A 22,170-nucleotide genomic window follows, 5' to 3' on the forward strand; every position below is an offset into this window, starting at 1 on the left:
CATGACTCACTGTGCCATCTTTCGATGTCTAAACTTAGTAATATGCATGGTCTGTTGGTCAATTGATAGTATTCGTATATGCATCTAAGATGTGTTATGGTATCTGTTATATTTCTTCCTTTAACTGCACATGCTTGATTAGGCGATACAAGTTTCTGTAGACATCTCTGTATTCTGTTTGTGAGGATTTTTGAGATTATTTTACAATCAGTTTAACAATTTTATACCTCTTCATTTTTTATATCCTTCAGTTTTTCTGGATCGAAAATTTTTGATATTAATGTGATGTATCCACCGTTGGAGTTTTCTGGTTTTGCCTGTGTTTCTAAGATTTGTTTAATCATCCTCATAAACAAGTTTGCAAACTTTTGAAAATATCTTTTGTAGAATTCACCAGTCAAACCATCTACTCCGGGAGATTTCCCTTTCGGGAGATGCTTTATTGTATTTTTGCATTCCGATATTGTAATGGGGAGCATCAATCTCTTCAGCCTCCATTTTAGTCAACTTGGGTAGAAATGACATGAATTTATTTCGTTCAGTGGTATCACTCTCTTTTCCTGTGAATAGAGCTGTAAAGTGTTTGTAGGAAACCCTCAGTGAGTTTGCATCTTCTTGCAATGTTTCCCCTTTATAATGCGGAGCTTTTATCCTTCTTCTTTCGTTGCTGTCTCTTTTAAATAGCCAGGCAGTGGATGTTTTGCCTTCATCATTTTTTACAGCTTTTCAAACGCGCCACTTCCACTTAACTACACAGGCATATTTTTAATTGTAAGAAAGTGTAAATGTAAAGAAGTATTTTTATAAATTTTTAATTTGTAACGAAGTGTTTTTTTACAAATTTTTAAAAATTACAATTTTCACATCGCGTATTTTTTTCTTGCACTGTTTATTAATCCCCAGTTGATTAACATGATTATTTATTACTTTATTTACTTTATTATTATTTTTTCTATTGTGAACAAAGAAGGTTAGTCACTGTTGTATCATTGTGTTTTCAATTAACACTGAAACACACGTACAGTCATCAGAATTTTTTTATAAATTAACTAAGGCTTTATTTAAGTAAATTTTTAGAATATCTTCAAATTTATTCTTTCTACTGAATAATGTAAAAAAAAAAGTTGTCAGCAGAAATAGAACTTTTTCTCATTTCCTGCGTAAAGATTAGAGCTTCAACTAAAAAGTCTTGTTATTAAAATATTTTATTTAAATGATTATATTAGATGGAACATTAAAATTAAGGTTTATAATAATAATAATCATAATTTCTACGCCTTTTGGCTAATCTTCCTCCCACTGCGTGTCAGATAAATGGTACGTTAAGTGTGCAATATTTTCAAGTTAACTTAAAAATGCTGCACAGTTCCGAATTACAAATGTAATTGCATTCCACATTCCGTAAAAAAAAAAAAAAAAAGGGGAGGGGGAGCATTTTTTTTTTTTTTTGTTTGTTTGTTTCTGAGGGATAAATTATTAAATATACCGTAACTTAGTATTTGTTAAATTAACAAATACTGAGTTACGGTATATATTTAATAAGCTGCCGTAAGTTACATTGTAACTCAGCTCGTTATTTTAACATATGACGTGCTGACTGGCATCAGTGTCTCAAACTTAACCTGTACTGTTAAAAACTTTTTCATTACGTTTGGCAGAATTATTTTACTCAAGAAATGAGAAAATTATCTTTGAGAATGAGAATAAAATTCTTCTTTATTACTGACAAAAAAAAAAAAAAAAAATGGAAGTATACCGATAGCCCCCATCCTCTGAAAATTGTCGATGTCCCTCACTCTCCAGATACATTGCAAATTTATTCAATAATTTTGAAGCCTGACGTTAACAGGGATCACGCGGGTAAATGTTTCAAAATTAAACAGAAAATTGGTATCCTAGAATTGATATTAAAATTAAACTAACTGTGATTTGTGAAGAGTAAAAAGCGACTATTTTAAATGAAATTTGTGCAAAATTTAAATTCGATAGTTGCTGAACTAAAGAAATCTGATATTGCAGTTCTATTGCGTAAAGTAGCATTCGTGTGTGAAAAAAAGATCAAATGTCATTCCTTGCATCAATACCGGGTTTTGATGAGGAAATTTTTCACTTTAAATATTTATTTTTAGCATGGAAAATGTAACATACAGCAAAAAAATTTCGATAAACTACGTTTATCAATTTGTCTTGTTTCTCACGCAGATATTCTTAATGCTTATATCTGTTTTACTTATTTTATTTTCACAGGGGAAAAAATAACCTTATCAATAATGATGTTTTTATTTTAATATGCCAATAGGATCTGCTTGAAAATGACTCCATAAAAATTGACTGGCCATTTCGATTTTCCCTAATCCGTGACGTTGTTGAGGTAAGAAATATTTCAAAGGAATCCTGTAGTAAATTGTGCTCGTTTATCAGTGTCTAGTCCTCGTGTATTAATTTTCCAAATGCCAGTTTCGCGTATAATTCAAAGGGAAGGTAATAAATATCCATCTGTTTAATTCATAATTTACATCTGTACAATGTGAACTTAGTCGTTATGAATGCATCAGAAGCTAGAAATATGCATGCCTGTGCAGATCTCGAGATATTACGTTCCTGCTCAACAACACAAGTTTGATATCTCCAGTTAGATTCGCTGCACCGAGACAATGTGTTACACCGTCGCTGTGTGCCTTATCTAACGTTTAACTTGTTGAACCAGCAGAAAAGGTCAGTGACGGCCAATGTATGTAATAGCGTACTACTAGTAACACTTGTAAACAGAACTTTGTATAACGGATACCTGTTCTTTTGGATCGTGCAGCATTTGATACCTGGCGTTAAATAACAACTTTCATATTTACAAGGGTGAAGAGCTGATGTATTGTTTGCATTTGACAAAATCGTTGGTTAGTGCAAAACTCTTAACAGATTGACAAGTACAACAATTTTGATGTCTAAATTTTTCAGGGTATGTCCTATTTGCATGGAAGTCCTATTAGTCACCATGGAAGATTGAAGTCTACGAACTGTGTAATAGACAGCAGATTTGTTGTGAAGCTGACCGACTTTGGTTTGCGATCTCTTACGTCTCAAGTACAACTTGATGATAGTGTTAACCCAAGTAAGTATCTCTGTTTTCTCAGAAAGACCTTATATCTGTACTGTCCATTGTGTACGATTTTTAAAGATATTTTGTCGTCTTTAATTGTATGAGACAAGTATTAAAGCGATTCTGAAGCATTGGAATCCCCGACTGTTTATTATTATTCTATGGAGAAAGTTTAACACTTAATCAAATGTTAATTAGTTAAATATCTGACCGACTAGATATTGGGGAGCTATCATATGTTTAGCACTGGGGGTTAGCTAAAAATTAGGTAGATAATCACAACCCCTCTAGAGAAACCAAACATGAAATCTTTGCGAGCCCCTTCAAGACCCTGGTAAGTAGGATGATTCAAATTACAAGTCACATAAAAACATTTACAAAGATTCGAACCGCAGATGGCTGGCTGGTTGAGAAACTCCACTCGGCCATCCAGACTAGCAAATGCAATTGTGATTTATTACAATATCATTGCTATCTATTAATAGTTAATTACTTGAATTAAATAATCATCAAATAAGGACTGTGGCCGACCACAGCTGTTTCAGTTTTTTCACATCTCCATGATGTAACGAGCGTAAAACGAAATCATGTTTAATTTTTGGGTTCGCATTCTCTGCCTTTATTGAGCATATTTTGAAGGAATTTCATTTGATTTTATTATATGATAATATATTAGGAATTCATTTTTTTTTCCTTACTCATATCCTTCAGGTTAGAGTGAGGTGATATAAATAACAGTTAAAAGAAAACAAGCCAGCTGCCAAGCGATTTTTGTTGATCTGAAAAATTAGCTATTAATTATAGGTTGATTTTTTGTAATTAATTAAGAAAAAACGCTTTAAAAATTGTGATCTAAATTATAGTCCTCCTGACTGTGCGAATCAGTCATTATCAAAATACGATATTTTAAGAGGCTGTGTGCGTGTGTTAATCCATTAATTGGCTAAATTTATTTGTACACCCCCCCCCACTGTAAAGACGTTTATTCAATTCCGATAATAATTCTGCATGCCAATGAAAAGTAACTAATCCGCATGATTAGTTAAGAGCCAATGTCCGTTATTCGGATACTCCCGGAGCATCTGAATAATGGACATTGGCTCTTAACGCAACTGCATTAACGAATACCTGCATTTTTCTTCCAGTTGGAGCCGGATGATATATGTGGATTGTATGCACTGGTGAAGTTCCCCTTCCCGATTGTTGAACTCTGGAATTATTTGTGTTTTTCTCAATTAAAACGACGCGGGTTTATTTTGTGGCAACCAAACAAAAATACATATGAAATTACACTAATTAACTCAAACAAAAAAAACAAGCTTATGTGAGAAGCGAAAAATAAGTTTTGCAATGTCACAGACTGTATTTTTTTTCCCTCACAGAATTATGAGATTAGATGCAAATCTTCTGCATTATCTTTCCAAGAAGTAATCATAACTAATGAGTGTTCTATTTTCCAGGAAATTTATTTTGGATTGCTCCAGAACACTTACGTGAGAAACATCCGGAACTCCAAGGATCGATAAAAGGCGATGTGTACAGTTTTGCCATCATGTTGCAGGAAATTATCACCCGGTGTGGACCATTTGAGAATGTTTGTCATCCATCAAAAAGAGGAACGAAACTTCAAGCAGAAGGCACGTGCATTTCTTCATTTTTGTTGTGATATCAGCATATAACTATTACCAGATTTAGAACTGCTTTAAATATTGGGTAGTTATTAAATTACCTAAGTTGTAAAATGCGCAAGAAACTGTTTTATGCAAATGCTGCTGTTATCGTTCATTATCATGTAGACTAGAAAGAAATGTCAGCTTATCAATTAGTGCTACACACGACCTTTTCTAATCGGAAATGTTTTCCAGACAAAAGAATGACATTGACTGACGTCAAACATACTTAAAATAACATTGTCTAATGTGTTCGGTTTTTTTTCTTTCCAGATGTTATCCGTCTTATAAAATTAGGCACAACTCCGCCCTTTCGTCCCGAGGTATCCCCAGACGAATGTCCCACTGAGTTAATGGATATTTTGCATCAGTGCTGGCAGGAGAACCCCACCCTCAGACCATCTTTTTCGCTTATCAGACAGCAAATCAGAAAAATTACAAGGTTTGGTATTGTTCCAACTATTTTTTTTTTTATTAGCATAATGTACACGTAATTACAGAACTTTTATTGTGGCGTGAGAGAGCGTCTGTCTGCCAGAAAAATATTGGGTTTTCCAAGTAAGTCAAATTATGTTCTGCACTTCACTTATATTAACATCAGTCGCGATTTAATTACATTAATTTCGCAAAGTTTGAATGAAAGTTTTTATTTCTAGGGATCTGGAGATTCAAAATTTCTGAACCATTTAAAAAAAAATTACATTTAATAAAACATGATTAGGATACATAAAAATAGCAGTGCTTCAGCTCCCCCCTATTTTTAATTTTGGTTTAAATTTGAGCATTTGTGATAATATTAAAATGATTAAAAGAGAGGAAGAACTTATTTTTGTTCACAGAATAACCTTTTGCAAGGAAGCCATTTCAACGTTGTCATGTGGAAACTTAATCTCAAATTATACTCAGTTATATAATAAGTTACATATTTATAATATACAGGGTGGTTCAAAATTCCACGTACAAACTTTGAGGGGAGGTAGAGAAAATCAACCATATTCACATAGGAAACACCACCCGAAAGTGATAGGTGGCGCTGTTCGCCAGCGCTCCAGGTGAGCAATTAGGGCTTCCTCATTCAAGCTTTAATATTGAACTGTTCAGTTACGCCTAATAAAGTTTTTACACTACTTACTGCCTTGCGTTATTTCTGTATCTTTGTGTCCCTGTTAGTACCTTCCGGTGGCGTTTCAAGTCATGCTTTCCTGTGTGAATATGGTTGATTTTGATGTTTTCCATCTCTCCTCAAAGTTTGTACGTGCAATTTTGAACCACCCTGTATGTGTGTGAAGTGACTTACACGCAAAATTTAGTTGCTATGTGTACTGTATACAAATATTTGAGGGGGAGTGGGGGTAGGCGATGAATTCGGGTTTCGATTTGAAATTACAGTGAAGTAATACAGCGATCATGTACCAGTGGTATAAAGAGAGACTGAGGTTTGTGTAATAGAGATTTTTTTTGTACATACCAAAACGAAACAATGAAAATAATTTCGTTTTTTTTTTTTTTCCTGCTGTATTTATTGAGCATTTTTAGCTTTTCTTAATTTCAGGTCGCTATTTATAGATTGTTTTTTTTTTCACATTAAACTTAAGTCGTTACATTAACAACACTTTAATAGAGATCGTCCTCCCATTTTTTCTTTTGGAGAGGGTGCTGGAGGGATCCGTCTTTCTTGTATTTGGATTCCAATTTCTTACTAATTTTTCTTTTTTGAGTTTTTTCAATGAATGTGCTCATTTCATTCTGATGGGGTTTTTTATTTTTTATTTCTTGTTCCATCAAATTTTGTGTTATTAACTAACTCTCCACTCACTTCCCGGAAATCTGAAGCCTCCTCAACAGGAGCCAGACCCGAAAACAATAAGGAAGAAATCTTAAGAGAGCAAAAACTCTCGTTCAGTACTAAGGAATTTTTTTTTTAACGATTAACATTTCTGACATAAAGGGTGAAGCAAAATACTTTTCATACTCCCCGCTATCTGATAGGGAAACAGTGAGTGGAAATATTTATGAGCCAATTGCTCGCCCTGAGCGGGCTTGAAGATTAAATCAGAATTGGAGTTTAAGATGGCTTTGGGTCTTTTATGTTTGAAGTAATCCATTGCTTCGTAATTTGCAGCTAGTTGAACCAATTTGTTGGGGTGTACAGATGCTTTTGAAAAGAACTTTGTTTCTATAATTTGCAGGAAAGTGTTGGGGACATCTGTGTCTCAATGGAATTGCACATTTTTTACGACCCAAGGAGCGTTTGGGATCACTCATAGACATTTATTTTGTACATTGTAACTTGAGAATATTAGTATCAGCGGCTCAAAGCCGGAGAAGTGTAAGTGAGTACAGGACGAACCATCAGTTTGTAGATAAGTAATTTGATTCTTTTGTTGGGCTTACTGTTCCTGTTGATTAGAGGATAGAGTTGAGCAATGGCTTTTGATGTCTTTACACAGAGAGTCTTTATATAGCAGCTGAAAGTTAGCCTTCTGTCCAGTAGTACACCAAGGTATTTGACTTCTGTTTGCCACGGGATTTTTGTGTTAAACAGGAAGATGTCCCCTTTAGGAAGCATCGGTCTTCTGGTCCCCAGAAGGGCATAGCATGGCTATGCTCTTCTGGGGATTCACTTGTAGTCTCCATTTGGCGAACCATTTTTCAATCAGTAGTAGGATTTCTTGCAGTGTTTTGATGGCAAGATGTGGCTGTAGAGATCTGTCTAATATTGCTGTACCATCCGCGTAAAGGGCCATGATAATGGATTGTGCGGAATATCACACACGTGTATTTAAAATGGAATCGGTGCTAGTACAGTACTAAGGAATTGACATTTATGTCTTTAGGGGGTGAAGCAACAGATAGCGGGGAATATGCTTTTCATATTCCCCGCTATCTGTTGCGGTTACAGTGAGGGTAACATTTATGAGCAGTTTGCTCGCCCTGATTGGGCATGGAGATTATGCATCGCTATAGGAGGTTAATATAGTTTTGGTCTTCAATGTTTGAATACGTCTGTTGCCTCGTATGCAGCAGCTTGCTGAACCAAATCATTGGTGGTGCATGGACGTCTTTAGGAAGAACTTAGATGCTAAGGATTGTAGGAAAGAGAAAATATAGGGAATATTTGTATCTATGAAGTTGATTGTTTCTAACATACCATGGGGCATTCAGAATCATTCTCAAGCACTTGTTCTGCACTCGGTGTATTTTGATAATGTTAGCATTAGAGGTATGGCTCCAGGCTGGAGACGCATAGGTGATTATTGGACGAATCGTCATCTGGTATAGTTGCAATTTGATTCTGTTGATGAGCTTTCTATTTCTATTGATTAGCGGATAAATCTGAGTGATTGCTTAGGTGCCTGTGCGCACGTAGACTTGATGTGTTGGTTGAAAGATAGTTTTTTGGCGAGAATTACACCCAGGTATTTTGTTTCTGTCTGCCAGGGAATTTTAGTATTGAATAGTAACACATCTCCTGCAGGAGATATTGGCCTTTTCGTGAAAAGAATGGCTGAGCTTTTTTTTTTGGGGGGGGGGGGGTTGACTTCCAATCTCCATTTGGATAACCAACCCTCCAGCTTTAGAAGGTTTTCTTGAAGCTTTCTGGTAACGATATGGGGTCGGAGAGATCTGGTTAGTATTGCTGTATCGTCTGCATGCAGGGCCAAGATGGAAGACATCTGATTGTGTGGGATGTCCGACATATATACAGAAAACAGCAATGGAGCCAGTAGGGATCCCTGCGACACTCCAGCAAAGATATGGTGGCGCTGGGATGAGGTAGGACCGTTGATTTTGGCTTGTATTGATCTGTGTTCTGAAGATATGAATGGATTGAATCCAAAATGCCAGATTTTGCCAAATGCTTTGGATAGGTCTAGGAAAACAGCTCCTGCACTGGTGCCAGTTATAGCTTGTGGTGATGTATTCCACAATTCTGTGGATTTGCTGGGTAGTACTATGGTGTTGACGAAAACGAAACTGCTTTTTAGGGAGGATGTTTAGGTCATTTAGTAAGGTTTGGAATCGTGAGACGATGACCTTCTCTGCAACCTTACCCAGATTGGAGATGAGACTGATTGGACGATAATTTTGCGGTAGGTGTGGGTCTTTACCTAGCTTATGTATAGGGATGACATCAGCCAGTTTCCAGGTGGAAGGAAAATAGTGAAGTCTTAAGATTGCATTAATTATATTGGTCAGGTGCACTACAACTTTTCGAGGCAACAGCTTGATCACCCTATTCGAAATGGCGTCTGGTCCAGGAGCTCTATTGCTCTTTAGTTTTTTTAATAATATCATATAATTCAACAGGTGATGTGGGTGCAATATGGTCATCACTGGTATCTTGGAGTTTTAATACGTGTCTGACATGCCTGTGAATTTTATATATGTGATTGAAGTCCAGATTTCCATATGCAGGTTTGCACTGTTCTTCCAAATTTCTTGCCATGGCCTCTGCCTTGTCCACATCAGTATGTACAAGGCCCTGGTCAGAGAGTATTGGGGGAAGAAATTTGCCTTTGTTTTTGATGTTTCTTGGTAATTTCCATACAGAGTGATCAGTAGTCAAGATAGAGGCTAATTTTTCTTCCCATAGATGGTCTCTGCGTGCCTTGAGTGCATCTCTCACAGCCCCAGTAATTCTATTTAGATTTGTTTTATCGTGTGGCGCACGAGTGTTACGAAATCTTTTCCTGGTTCTTTTTTTCTCCTTGATCAAGTTCATAATGTCTTCAGGCAGACGACCAGAATTGTAGAATGTGGCTACCATTATGGCGAAGTTAATTAGTTGGGAGAGGCTTGTAACTGCGGATTATATATCGTCTTTTGTACTAATGTGAGGAAGAGGGCCAATACTATCCCTGAGCACTTCCGACAATCTTTCCCATGATATATAGGAGTGAGGGGGAGGAGACAGGTATTCTTGTCTTCCTTTCTGAAGTAGTATTGGGTTGTGATCAGATGACAACTCATTCAACAATCTTAGGCTGTATTGAAGATTAATGTCCCACAGGATAGCTATATCTAGGATGTCCACAGTTCCAAACGTACTAAGATGAGTTGGTTCTGTGGGGCCTGCTACAACAGCATTGTGTGATCCTATGAAGTTGGAAAGGATGCAGCCGTTCTTGTTGGTGGATCTGCAATTGCATGCAGGGTGCTTGGAGTTCAGATCTCCGGCTATGATGGTGGATTCTCTGACACATAAGATGGCGTTTAGGTCAGAGTGTAATAGAGTTTTTAGGGGTGGGTTGTAAGCAGAGTAGATTTTTCAGTCTGCCAGCCGAGCTAGTGAACACCTCCATGCCCGTGATCTCGAGATTAGTGGTTGCAGGGTTGTTCACAGAATTGTGCTTGATGTAGTTCTTAATGAAGATGGCAGTACCACCACCTCTGTAAACCAGTCTATCACTTCTGTATAGGCAGTAACCCCTTATTTTAAGGTTATCTGAGGGTCTTAGATGAGATTTGCTGATTAAAATAACATCTGGTTGATATCTGTTAGTGAATTCTTGCAGCTCCAGAATTTTTGTTTCTTAGGCCATTCGCATTCCATGCAGTGATCTGCAAAGAGACTGGAGTGAGCTTGTTTTTACTCATCAATGAGTGCTGTGAGGATGACCTGTGTTTCATGGAGAAATCTTTTGGTAGAGGTTTCTGAAGGGTTTGACAAACAAGTTTTGTAGCATGTTGGCTAGAGAGGCTGTAATAACAGTTGTTAGATTTGTAGGTGTTGATTTGTTTGTACGGGCCACATCAGCATAACTTCTTGTTTGGTTTTAGTTCATTCTATCTTTGAAGGCCTCCGGCTGTGGTGCAGGGGCCTCTGGTGTTCTTGTACTAGAGGAAGAGGTCTGTTTCCATCCGTCTATTTTTTGGGTGCTGAATGCATCCCTTGAAGTTGGCCGGGTGGGGGCCATCGCAGTTGGCATATTTAGCATGGGTTGTTTTTGGCTTTGTGCAGATATTGGTTGGGTGGCTTGCCCCACATTTCAAGCATTTAAATTCAGCTTTACATAATTTATGGGTGTGACCAAACTTTTGACACTTATGGCACTGCCCAGAAGATGCCCTTTTTCAGAGTGGCTCTGGTGTGACAATGAGCTCACAGATTGTTTTTAAGTAGTAGATATATAAAAATATGTTATGGATCTGAACATTCTGCTGACCTTAACAGGAGGTAGATCCTGCAAGTTAAGATCAGCAACTATATTTTCTATATCAATGTCTGCACAGACGCCACGGAGGACCACTTTTAAATTTTTCTCCGAGCTGAGCAAAAAGGTATGGTACTGTATACTTTTATTGTCCATTTCTTTTGTTAGTCTCCTATAGTCTGTCACCGTTGTAGGATATATCTTTATTCCATCGTCCATATTTTTGGCCTTTACATAGCCAATGTGTAGGTTCGACATTGTTGATCTTAAATCTGCCCATCTCTGCTTCTCTCGTAATATAATCGGAGGCACCTTTTCTCTTGGAGAAGCAGTGGAGTCCGAAACTTGATCGTGTTGTTCCATTATGTTGTCTTTGAGAGATTCATCTGTTGTTCTCCGCTTTTTACGTACGCGGACTTCTTGAAAATCAGAAATAGTGGGGGTTGCCGATTCTGACTGATCTTCCATTATCTCCGCGTCAACCTCTGTGACAACACTTACTGGGGGAAACGTATCATAAAGTTTCACCTTTCCTGGCCAATGTTTGTTGTGCAGTTCGCCCAGTCTGATGAATTCCCGGTATACTTCTTCAAACGTTGTCTCATTTGGCTGCTGTTCCATATCTTTCAATTTGAAAAAGAAAAAAAAACCGCTTACCGTGCAGTTGTAGCCTTACCGGCACACTGCTGCAGGACTCAGAACTGATTTGGTAAGAGCACTGATTCAAAAATTGCATGATCTTTAAGACACATAGTAAACGAAAACCACTACCCCAGTACTAAGGAATTGACAATTGACATTTATGTCTTTAGGGGTGAAGCAAGATGCTTTTCATATTCCCCGCTATCTGTTGTGCTTGTAGTGAAGGTAAAATTTATGAGCAGAATGCTCGCCCTGATTGGGCATGGAGATTATGCATCACTAAAGGAGGCCAATATAGCTTTTGGTCTTCTGTATTTGAATATGTCCGTTGGATCGTATGCTGTAGCTTGTTGAACCAAATCGTTGGGATGTGTGGACGTCTTTAGGAAAAACTTCGTGGCTAAGGATCGTAGAAAAGAGAAGATATAGGGAATATTTGTGTCTCTGTGGAGTTGAGTGTTTCTAACATACCACGGGGCATTCAAAATCATTCTCAGGCACTTGTTCTGCACTCGCTGTATTTTGATGATGTTAGCATTAGAGGTGTGGCTCCAGGCCGGAGAGGCATAGGTGATTATAGGACGAATCGTCAACTGGTATAGCTGCAATTTGATTCTGTTGCTGAGCTTGCTATTTCTATTAATTAGCGGATAAATCTGTGCTATGGCTTTAGATGCCTTTGTGCATGCAAACTTGGTGTGTTGATTGAAAGATAGCTTTTTGTCGAGAATTACACCCAGGTAATTTGTTTCTGACTGCCAGGGAATTTTAATATTGAATAGTAACAAATCTCCTACAGGAGACATTGGCCTTTTGGAGAAAAGAACGGATGAGCTTTTCTGGGGGTTGACTTCCAATCTCCATTTAGAGAACCAACCCTCCAGCTTTAGAATGTTTTCTTGAAGCTTTCTGGTAATGAAAAGGGGTCTGAGAGATCTGGTTAGTATTGCCGTATCGTCTGCATATAGGACCAAAATGGAAGTCATCGGATTGTGTGGGATGTCTGACATGTATACAGAGAACAGCAATGGAGCCAGCAGAGATCCCTGCGGCACTCCAGCAAAGATGTGGCGCTGGGAGGATGTAGAACCGTTGATTTTTACTTGCATTGATCTATTTTGAAGATATGAGTGGATTAAATGAACCATTTTAGGTGAGATGCCGGCTGAGATAAGCTTGTGCAGGAGTCCAAAATGCCAGATTTTGTCAAATGCTTTGGATAAGTCTAGGAAAACAGCGCCTGTGCACTGGCGCCAGTTGTAGCTGGTTGTGATGTATTCAACAATTCTGTGGATTTGCTGGGTAGTACTACGGTGTTGCCTAAAACCAAACTGTTCTTTTGGAAGGATGTTTAGGTCATTTATTGAGGTTTGAAGTCGTGAGAGGATGACCTTCTCTACAACCTTACCCAGATTTGAGATGAGACTGATTGGACGATAATTTTGGGGTAGGTGTGAGTCTTTGCCTGGCTTATGTATGGGAATTACGTCAGCCAGTTTCCAGGTGGAAGGAAAATAGTGAAATCTTAAAATTGCATTTATTATACTGGTCAGGTACACTACTGCCCTCCGGGGCAGAAGTTTAATCACACGATTAGTAATGCCGTCTGGTCTCCAGGAGCTTTTTTGTTCTTTAAATTTTTAATAATGTCATATATCTCAGCAGGTGATGTTGATGCAATATGGTCAGTGCTGGTGATAGGAAGTTTGAGTGAGTGTCTGACCTTGCTGTGAATCTTATGTATGTGGTCAAAGTCAAGGTTTCCATACGAAGGCCTGCATTGCTCTTCCAAGCTGTGCGCTATAACCTCTGCTTTGTCCACATCTGTGTGAGCAAGGCCCTGATCAGTTAATATTGGGGGAAGGGATCTGCCTTTGTTTTTGGTATTTTTCAGTAGTCCCCAGATGGAGTGATCACTAGGTGAAATGGAGGATAACTTTTCATCCCATACATAGTCTCTGTGAGCTTTCAGTGCATCTCTTACTGCCCCATTTAGTCTGTTTAGATTTGTTTTGTCTTGTGGTGCACACGTGTTACGGAATCTCTTTCGAGCTCTGTTTTTATCTCTGATTAAGTTCATGATGACTTCAGGCAAACGATCTGGCTTGCAGGCAGATTTGTAGGAGGAAGCTACCTTTATAGCAGAATTAATTTGTTGTGTGAGATTTGTAACTGCAGTTTCTACTTTTTCTTTTGTGCGTATGTGAGGAACAGGTCCAATATAATCCTTGAGTGCTGCTGACAGTCTTTCCCATACAATGTAGGAGGAGAAGGAGGACACAGGAATTCCTGATTTCCCAGCTGCAGCAGTATTGGATTGTGATCGGATGATAGTTCATCCATAGAAATGATACTGTACTGAAGTTTAATATCCTGCAGGATAGCTATATCCAGGATATCAGCAGTGCCGAACGTACTGAGATGAGTTGGTTCGGTGGGGCCTGCCACAACAGCGTTGCTTGATCCTAAGTAATTGAAAAGGATGCAACCATTCTTGTTTGTGGTTGAACAATTCCAGGCAGGGTGCTTGGAATTCAGATCCCTGGCAATAATGGTGGGCCCTCTGATGCCTAAGATGGCATTTAGATCAGAGTGAAGTAGAGATTTTTGGGGAGGGTTGTAAGCTGAGTAGATTTTCAGTTTGCCAGTGGAGCTGGTGACTACTTCCACTCCTGTGATCTCAAGGTTAGTGGTTGAAGGAATGCTCACAGAGTGGTGCTTAATGTAGTTTTTAATGAAGATGGCAGTGCCACCACCTCTGTAGAGTAGTCTGTCATTTCTGTATAGGTGATAGCCCTTATTGTAGGGTTGTCTGAGGGTCTTAGATGAGTTTCGCTGATTAGAATAACATCTGGCTGATACCTAGATGTGAAGGCACGGAGTTCCAGGATTTTGTTTTTGAGGCCATTTGCGTTCCAAGCAACTATTTGAAGAGTTGCTGGAATGAGTTTGTTACTATTCATTTATGAGAGCTGTGAGGATGACCTGTGTTTCACGAAGAAATCTTTTAGCGGAGGTTTCAGTAGGGTGTGATAGGCTAAAATTTTGTAGCATGTTTGTTAGTGAGGCCGTGATAATAGCTGTTAGGTTTTTAGGTGCTCTTGGTTGATTTTGTTCTGGAATTGGCCTAGTTGTACGGGTCACATCGGCATAACTTCTTGTTTGCTTTTGGTTGGAGGTCTCCGACTGTGGTCGATGAGTCTCCGGTTTTGATGTCTGGGCCGCTGGTGTTCTTGTACTGTAGGAGGAGGGCTGATTGATTGCCTCCATCCGTCTGTTCTTTGGGTGTTGAGTACATCCTTTGTAGTTCGCCGGATGAGGGCCACTGCAGGTGGCACATTTGGCCGAGGTGGTCCTTGGCTTAGTGCAGGTATTGGTTGGGTGGCTGTCTCCACATTTTAAACATCTATATTCTGCTCGGCATAGATTCTGGGCATGGCCAAACTTTTGGCACCTGTGGCACTGCCCAGAAGATGATCTTTTACGGAGTGGTTCCGGTGTGACGATGAGACCACAGACTGTTTTTAAGTTGTAGATATCCTTATATATTTTGTGAATCTCAACAAGGACTAATGGTATGGGAGTTTTGTCTGCTTTGTACATTCTGCTCACTTTGACTGGTGGCAGATCCTGAGAATTTAGGTCAGCAGCGATTTCTGCTGTGTCAATGTCTTCACAGACACCACGAAGGACTACTTTTAAATTTTTTTCTGAACTGAGCGCAAAGGTATGATACTGGATGCCTCTGTTGTCCAGTTCCTTGGTCAACCTTCTGTAGTCTGTCACTGTTGCTGGCTGAATCTTTATGCCTTCATCCATGTTTTTGGCCTTAATGAAGCCAATATGCAGATTGGACATTGTGGATCGTAAATCTGCCCACTTTTGTTTTTCTCTAAGGATGACCGGAGGCACCTTTTCTTTGGGAGAGGTAGCGGCGTCCGATCCCTGAGAATCCTGTTCCATTACAGTATTGTCATTGTGCGGTTCTTCTGTTGTTCTTCGCTTTTTGCGAGCACGCACTTCTACAAAGTCTGAAGGTGTAGAAGGCATCGACTCTAAATGATCTTCAGCGTCTGAGACACATTCGGGGGGAAACGTGTCATACAGTTTAACCTTTCCCGGCCTGTTATCACTCAGTAGCTTTCCTAGTCTTTGGAATTCCCTGTAGACTTCTTCGAATTGGGTCTCATTTAGAAGTTTTGTCATTTCAAGAAATAAAAATGTGTTGAGACACAGATGGAGAAAGAGTAGAGGTCCCTCAGGTGCCCCGAGCAGGCAAAGACAATCCTGTGAACTTTTGAGGGTCCACTAGCAGATCCCGTAGACACTCTTAGGTGTCTACCAGCAATAAAATGTTACTCTATTATATATATCCCGTAGATCAAATCGATCTACCAGCAACGGTAGCAAATATTTCACCTTAAAAAACCTCAGAAAATGAAGAACACTTACCTCTGTATATATCATTTATCATTCAAAACTATCGCCACTAATTAACAACACAATGACTCAGCTGACTCTTTAATTTCATCATCAATAATACACTAACACACGGGCCGCCATTTTTTCAATCTCATCCTCTCACCCATTCAGTACTAAGGAACTTGAAATGTCAGAGTGATGAATTTTTCGTAAGCGAACTCTCGGTCGGTGCGTAAAAGTAATTACTAGAATAAAGAGCCAAAAGGCTTCAGTTCGGTGATGTAAATTACACAAGTCAAGTGGATATTAGATCCAGCATTATTTCATAGCCTAATGTAGAAACTATGGCAGTTTCGTAAGGTAAGTTGACCAGAAAGTTTACGGGAATACATTCCCCGTCATTCATGAGTTACCTTAGTATGGACCATATATCCACTTGTCTTATATAATTTGACGCCTTTTGTCTCTTTATTTTAGTAATTACTTTTACGCGCCGACCGAGAGGTCGCTTACGAAAAATACATCTCGATAACATTTCAAGTTCCTTGGTACTGAACTAGAGTTTTTGCTCTATTTAAGGTTTCTACCTGATCTCTGAGGAGAACCAACCAGTTCGAAACGGATGTCTGTCAGGTCAGTGAAACCTTATCAAAATGAACTAATAAAAGGGCGGCTTGGGCGGGGCCTTCTATATTGGCCCATACCAAGGCAACTCATGAATGCCGGGGAATGTATTCTCGTAAGCACAACTGAACACACGACAAATAGCAAAGCGCATTATGCATCAGTGCACTGATGGAATGTTTGTTTTAAATTTTTCCTAATTGGAATCTGCCTTCCACATTATTGATATCATTGTTTTTACCTAAATGCATTATCTGTGAAAAGATTACTTCGTTTTTTAAAAACTAAATTTCGTTATCTTATTATTTCATTTGAGTTTTCAGTTGTTTTATAAAATGTTATAGATTTAAAAAAAAAAATGAAACGAAATTTCGTAGCATTAGGCGCGATAGTTTGCTTACACTTCTTGTTAAAGATATTGTTTAGCAAATTACGTTGCTATTTAAATTACCTCATTCAGTTATGCATTGTGTGTCACATTTATATTCTGGATCGCGTTTGGTTAATATCATCTTATTTATTTAACAATCTACACGCGTCTAAGCTCTAATTACATATACCACCTCTAAGCGGTAAATGTCTTGAAGTAGCCTACTGTCATGTTTGGCTTTCAGAGTAAGGGCTCTGGTTTCTCTCTTCCACCTCTCTTCTCACATGCTAAATTACACTGTAGGTACCCAGATCCATTGGTGGTACAGCAGCAAAACGGTTCCGCAGGCTGACGCTAGATAGTACACGGAACTGAACTCGATTATGATAAACAAGGAAACTTTCCGATCAGCTAGTTTAAAATTGTAAACTTCCTCTGAGCTTCATTCATAGCATTTGTTATTGTACATGCTTCACTCCATCAAATTTCCCCACTAAAGCAGGATGAGGCTCTGTAATTTTAATTCTCAGGTAATTCCTGTAATTCTCATGGCTCTGTCTTCTTCTTCTGCAGCTTCTCCCACTTAAGTGGGGTCACTGTTGATAATGAGTCTCCTCCACACCTTCCTGTCTTGAGCTGTCACCACATCCAAGTTCTTCATCCTCAAGGCCTCTTCTACCAGCTGCCACACGCTTCCGCCTTCCTTGCACATCCATATGCATGACCCTTCTTCCCACATATTCGTCCTCCCTCCTCATCACATGACCAAACCATCTCAACCTTGCCTCCTGTATTTTCGCTTCTAAGTTCATAACTTTCACTGTTCCCCTGACATAGTCATTTCTCAGACGATCCTTTCTGGTCACACCGCACATCCACCCGAGCATTCTCATGTCTGCTACTTCCATCCTGCTGATGTTATTTTTCCTCAGGGCCACAGTTTCTATAGCATATGTCATAGCTGGCCTCACTACTGTCCTATTTGCCTTTCAGATTGATCGGCACCCTCTTATCGCATAACACTCCAGCCAGTTCCTCCAACCCGCTTGTATCCTGCATCCCACTTCCTTCTCAGCTCCTCCATCTTCTTCCACTGTTGAACCTAAGTATCTAAAGTCTCTCACCTTCCTGATGACATTTTCTTCCAGCTCCAGATCTGTCCGCTGCCCACTGTGCAACACATATACTCTGTCTTACTTCTGCTCAGTCTCATACCTCTCTCTTCCAGTACTTTTCTCCATCTTTTCAGTTTAGTTCCCACTTCTCTTGAATCTGCACACAGCAAGATGTCATCTGCATACAACATTGTCCAAGGCGCATCTTCTCTCACTTCCTCTGTTACCACCTCCATCACAATATTAAACAGAAATGGACTTAATGCTTACCCTTGATGCAAGCCAACTGTTACTTGAAAACTTTCTGTCTGTCCGAACACTTGTCTTCACATTTCTGTACATTTCTCGCAACAACCTGACATATTTCTCTGGCACCTTCTTCTCCCTCAGACACCTCCAGACTTCTTGCCTTGGCACTCTATCATATGCTTTCTCCAGATCAATAAATGCCAGATGTAGCTCCCTTTGTTTTCTCGATACTTTTCCATCATCTGCTGTAACCCAAAGATAGCATCTGTTGTTGATCTACCAGGCACGAAGCCAAATTGTTCCTTTGCAATCTCCACCTCCTTCCTCAATCTACCATCAAGAACCCTTTCTAGCATCTTCATTGTGTGAGACATCAACTTTATTCCTCTGTAATTTTTACAGTCTTGTGCATCCCCTTTACACTTGTAGATGGGGACAAGAGTACTCTCCCTCCATTCCTCGGGTATATTTTCCTGTTGGCAAACTTTCAGGAACAGGTCCCACAGCAGGTCAATTCCCTCTTCCCCCAGTGCCTTCCATACCTCCACTGGAATTCTGTCCGGGACCCACCGATTTTCCATTCCTCATCCTCTTCATGGCCTCCGTCACTTCCACTCTACTGATGTTCTGCACCATCTCCTCTGTGAGTCCTTGCATTTTCCTCATTCAAAAGTCCCTCAAAGTATATTTTCCATTTGTTTCTTATGTCCACATCCCTCTATAATACTCTTCCTTCAGCGTCTTTGATCTGCCTCACATGTAAGATGTCCTTTGCTGCTTTATTTCTACATTTCGCTAGTTGGTAAATTTTTCTCTGTCCTTCCTTTGTTTCTAATTGATCATACAGATCTTGATGTGCCATGACCTTCGTCTGTGCCACAACTCTCTTGGCTTCTTGCTTTCTCTCTGTCCTCTTCCACTGTTGACTCATCCCACTTCTGCTTTGCCTTCCTCTTAGCTGTCACTGCCACTTGTACATTATTATTCCACCACCAACCCTCCTTCTGCTCTCTAATCTTTCGAGATGTCTCACCAAGCACCTCGATTGCACAGCTCAGGATTACTTTTGAATTATGTTTCCACCAATCTTGTACACTTTCCAGTCCATCCAAAATCCTCTCTAACACCCTCTCCCTAAAACGATTCCTCACACTCTCCTCTTTTAAGTGAAACCACTTAATTGTCTTCATCCCATGACATCCAGAGGTTCTTATCTTTGATCTTATTTTAAAGTCTGCGCACAGCAGTTGGTGTTGCTGTGCCACTTGATCTGTTGGAATTACTTTACAATTTGTCACAACCTTAAGATGTTTTCTTCTAGTCAAAATGTGGTCCATTTGTGAACTGTTGTTACCACTCCTAAATGTTCTTCCCTCTTGTAGAAAAACGAGTTCACAATTGCCAGATCAAACGCTACTGCAAAGTCCACACCCCTCTCTCCTTCCTGGTTCATCATTCCCACTCCGTGGCCACCATGCACCCTTTCACAGTCTCTATTTTGTCTCCCTATGTGTCCATTCAAGTCTCCTCCGACATTCACCATCTCATTTCTTCATCTAACACGTTCCAGAACTCATCTTTCTCCTCTGCTGTACAGCCAACTTGCGCGGCATATACACATAATACGACCACCCGCTCTTCTCCAAGACCCAATTTCATTCGCATGATCCTGTCGTTCCTTCTACCCACTTCCAGTACTTCGCCCTTCATTCTGCCACACACCACAATTCCTACACCATTTCTTCCCTCGTTATTCGCTCCAGAGTAGAACAATTTATATCCATCTCCCAGTTCCTTTGTCTTTCCCCCCTTCTACCTTGTCTCCTGCACACACACAAAATGTCCAATTTCCTCTTCCTCGTCATGTCTGCCACCTCTCTTCCCCTTCCAGTCATGCTTCCAACATTCAGTGTTCCCACTCGCAACATCCTCTCCACCTGCTGGGCTCGCTTCTTTAACCGCACCTGCCCTTGATGCGGTAGCCCTCGTCCACTTCTCGCAGCTGTAGGGTGATGTGGCTGCGCATCGCTTAAGGGGTATGCCCTAGCCCTTATATCATAGTTTGAGCTGGCATTTAAGTTTTCCGACCGGATGCCCTCCTGACATCAACCCTCGCATTTATCCGGGATTGGGACCGGCACCTATTGAGGCTAGCTCGCCTCCTTCGGTGGCTGCATAAGACGAAATGACTTAGCAAGATAGGAAAGACTCACCCCTAGCCCTCGAATACTCTAATATAATCTGTAATTTCACTAATTTTTCTTTTCTTCGTATACATAAATTACCTGTTTTTACACTTCAATCTTATCCATGGTTAGTCTGATGATAGTACACTCTTCTTTTGTAGTGACCAATCATTAGAAGTCTTAAGAGCCTTAAATTCAGATTTTCTTGCTATTCTTCTATAGGAAGAGAATAACTTGTGAACATCGATGTTACCAAAACACTGTTCTGTGAGCTTTGTAACAGAAAAGACCTTGCGTCACTTCCCGTTTCGATAACACGCAAGTAAGGTAAAATGATAACCAAACACGATCAGCTTTATCTTCTTGGCACGAAGACATCTCAGCCGTAGATTCGGCAACTACCAAAAAAAAAACACAGTGTACTTTTTACCTACACAACTGCTAGCATTATAAATCTCAAATCCCCCCATATAATACTACTCACAGATTTGCACCCAAAGACTCAGTAAGATAACTTACCTGTTCAGACGAGGGCAATCAGATTAACCGCTGATCCCTCCTTCACATGCATTCAGCTTTTGTCATATGTCCCTTCTACTGTATAAATACTTTCAAATGCAATACTCTGCTGAATTAGCCAGTATCATTCCTCCCGATTTCTTTCAAAACCATACAGCCAACTTCTCTTCTTCCTCTTTCATTCAATTTACATATGTTCTTTGGATCAGTCACCCTCACCCTGTCTTCCCCAAAAGACTACAACCTTCTGCTGTTCCAAAAAATATCAATAAATTCTTTCTTTCTTCTTCTTATGCTCTTTTACCCTTCTCCTCCACATGGCACTAATATAATATAGGTCTTGTGGATCAAATACATACCCACACACGAAATATTTTTCCTATTTGCTTATTGCAGACATGAAATCTAGAAAGAAAAGTTCCAAAAACTGCCAGTACGTACATAAAATGATAGCGTTTAAAGACGAGGTAATACTATGCTTTTAACTTCTTTATGTTATACTGAAAACACTTTCAGATATAGCAAATGTTGCTGAAATGTTGACTAAAATCATGCACTGCCACACCTCTGGGATTTTATTCAGAATCTAGTGTGTCCCTACCCCCCCATTTGTGACAGCCAGTGTAGTTTCACTTTGTTTTTTCTTTTGAGTATGTTTTCAAATCTGTTTAAAGTTCTGTTTCGCTGTGTTTGCTCACCTTTTCCTTTCTGCATTTTTTTTTCAATGATAATGGAAAGAAGCTTCTGATAACTCATGCAGAATAGTTTTTAATCTGGCAAACACTCGAACGTTGGCTATAGTTTTATATTAATCAAAGTATTCAAATTTTCCGAATCATTAGATTAGAGGGATAATCACTGTGTTATGAAGGAGCCTGAGGTGGAAAAACAAGAATTCTCGAGGTCTCAAAAGCTCTATCGAAATCTTATTCAAAGGGAAGGGAGAAAAATTACCAGTTATCCCAATTTGCATTTAAATATTTTTAAATGGTAGTCTCTGGATAGATATTAGATTAGACCAAATGTTAACTTTACATTTCTCTCTGTGCATATAAGAGGGTGGTCTGAAACGTTCTCGGCCTTACAATGAAAAAACGAATTTATAATTTCAAAATTAT

The 22,170-nt window shown here is 39.3% G+C and overlaps 1 protein-coding gene across 1 annotated transcript in view; it reads left to right on the forward strand.

Moving 5' to 3' along the window:
* Window positions 1–22,170, forward strand: part of LOC150102815 (atrial natriuretic peptide receptor 1-like) — a 77,250-nt gene that overhangs the window by 21,715 nt on the left and 33,365 nt on the right. The window contains exons 12-15 of the mRNA XM_090398745.1: window positions 2,300–2,371; window positions 2,956–3,109; window positions 4,558–4,734; window positions 5,041–5,209. Of these exons, the coding sequence (XP_090254871.1) occupies window positions 2,300–2,371; window positions 2,956–3,109; window positions 4,558–4,734; window positions 5,041–5,209 (572 nt within the window). The remainder of the gene's footprint in view (window positions 1–2,299; window positions 2,372–2,955; window positions 3,110–4,557; window positions 4,735–5,040; window positions 5,210–22,170) is intronic.

This window comes from Typopeltis vanoorti, chromosome 10 (genome assembly GCF_054136105.1).
Source record: "Typopeltis vanoorti isolate ZY-2024b chromosome 10, IOZ_Tvanoo_1.0, whole genome shotgun sequence".
Classification (NCBI taxonomy): Eukaryota; Metazoa; Arthropoda; class Arachnida; order Uropygi; family Thelyphonidae; genus Typopeltis; species Typopeltis vanoorti.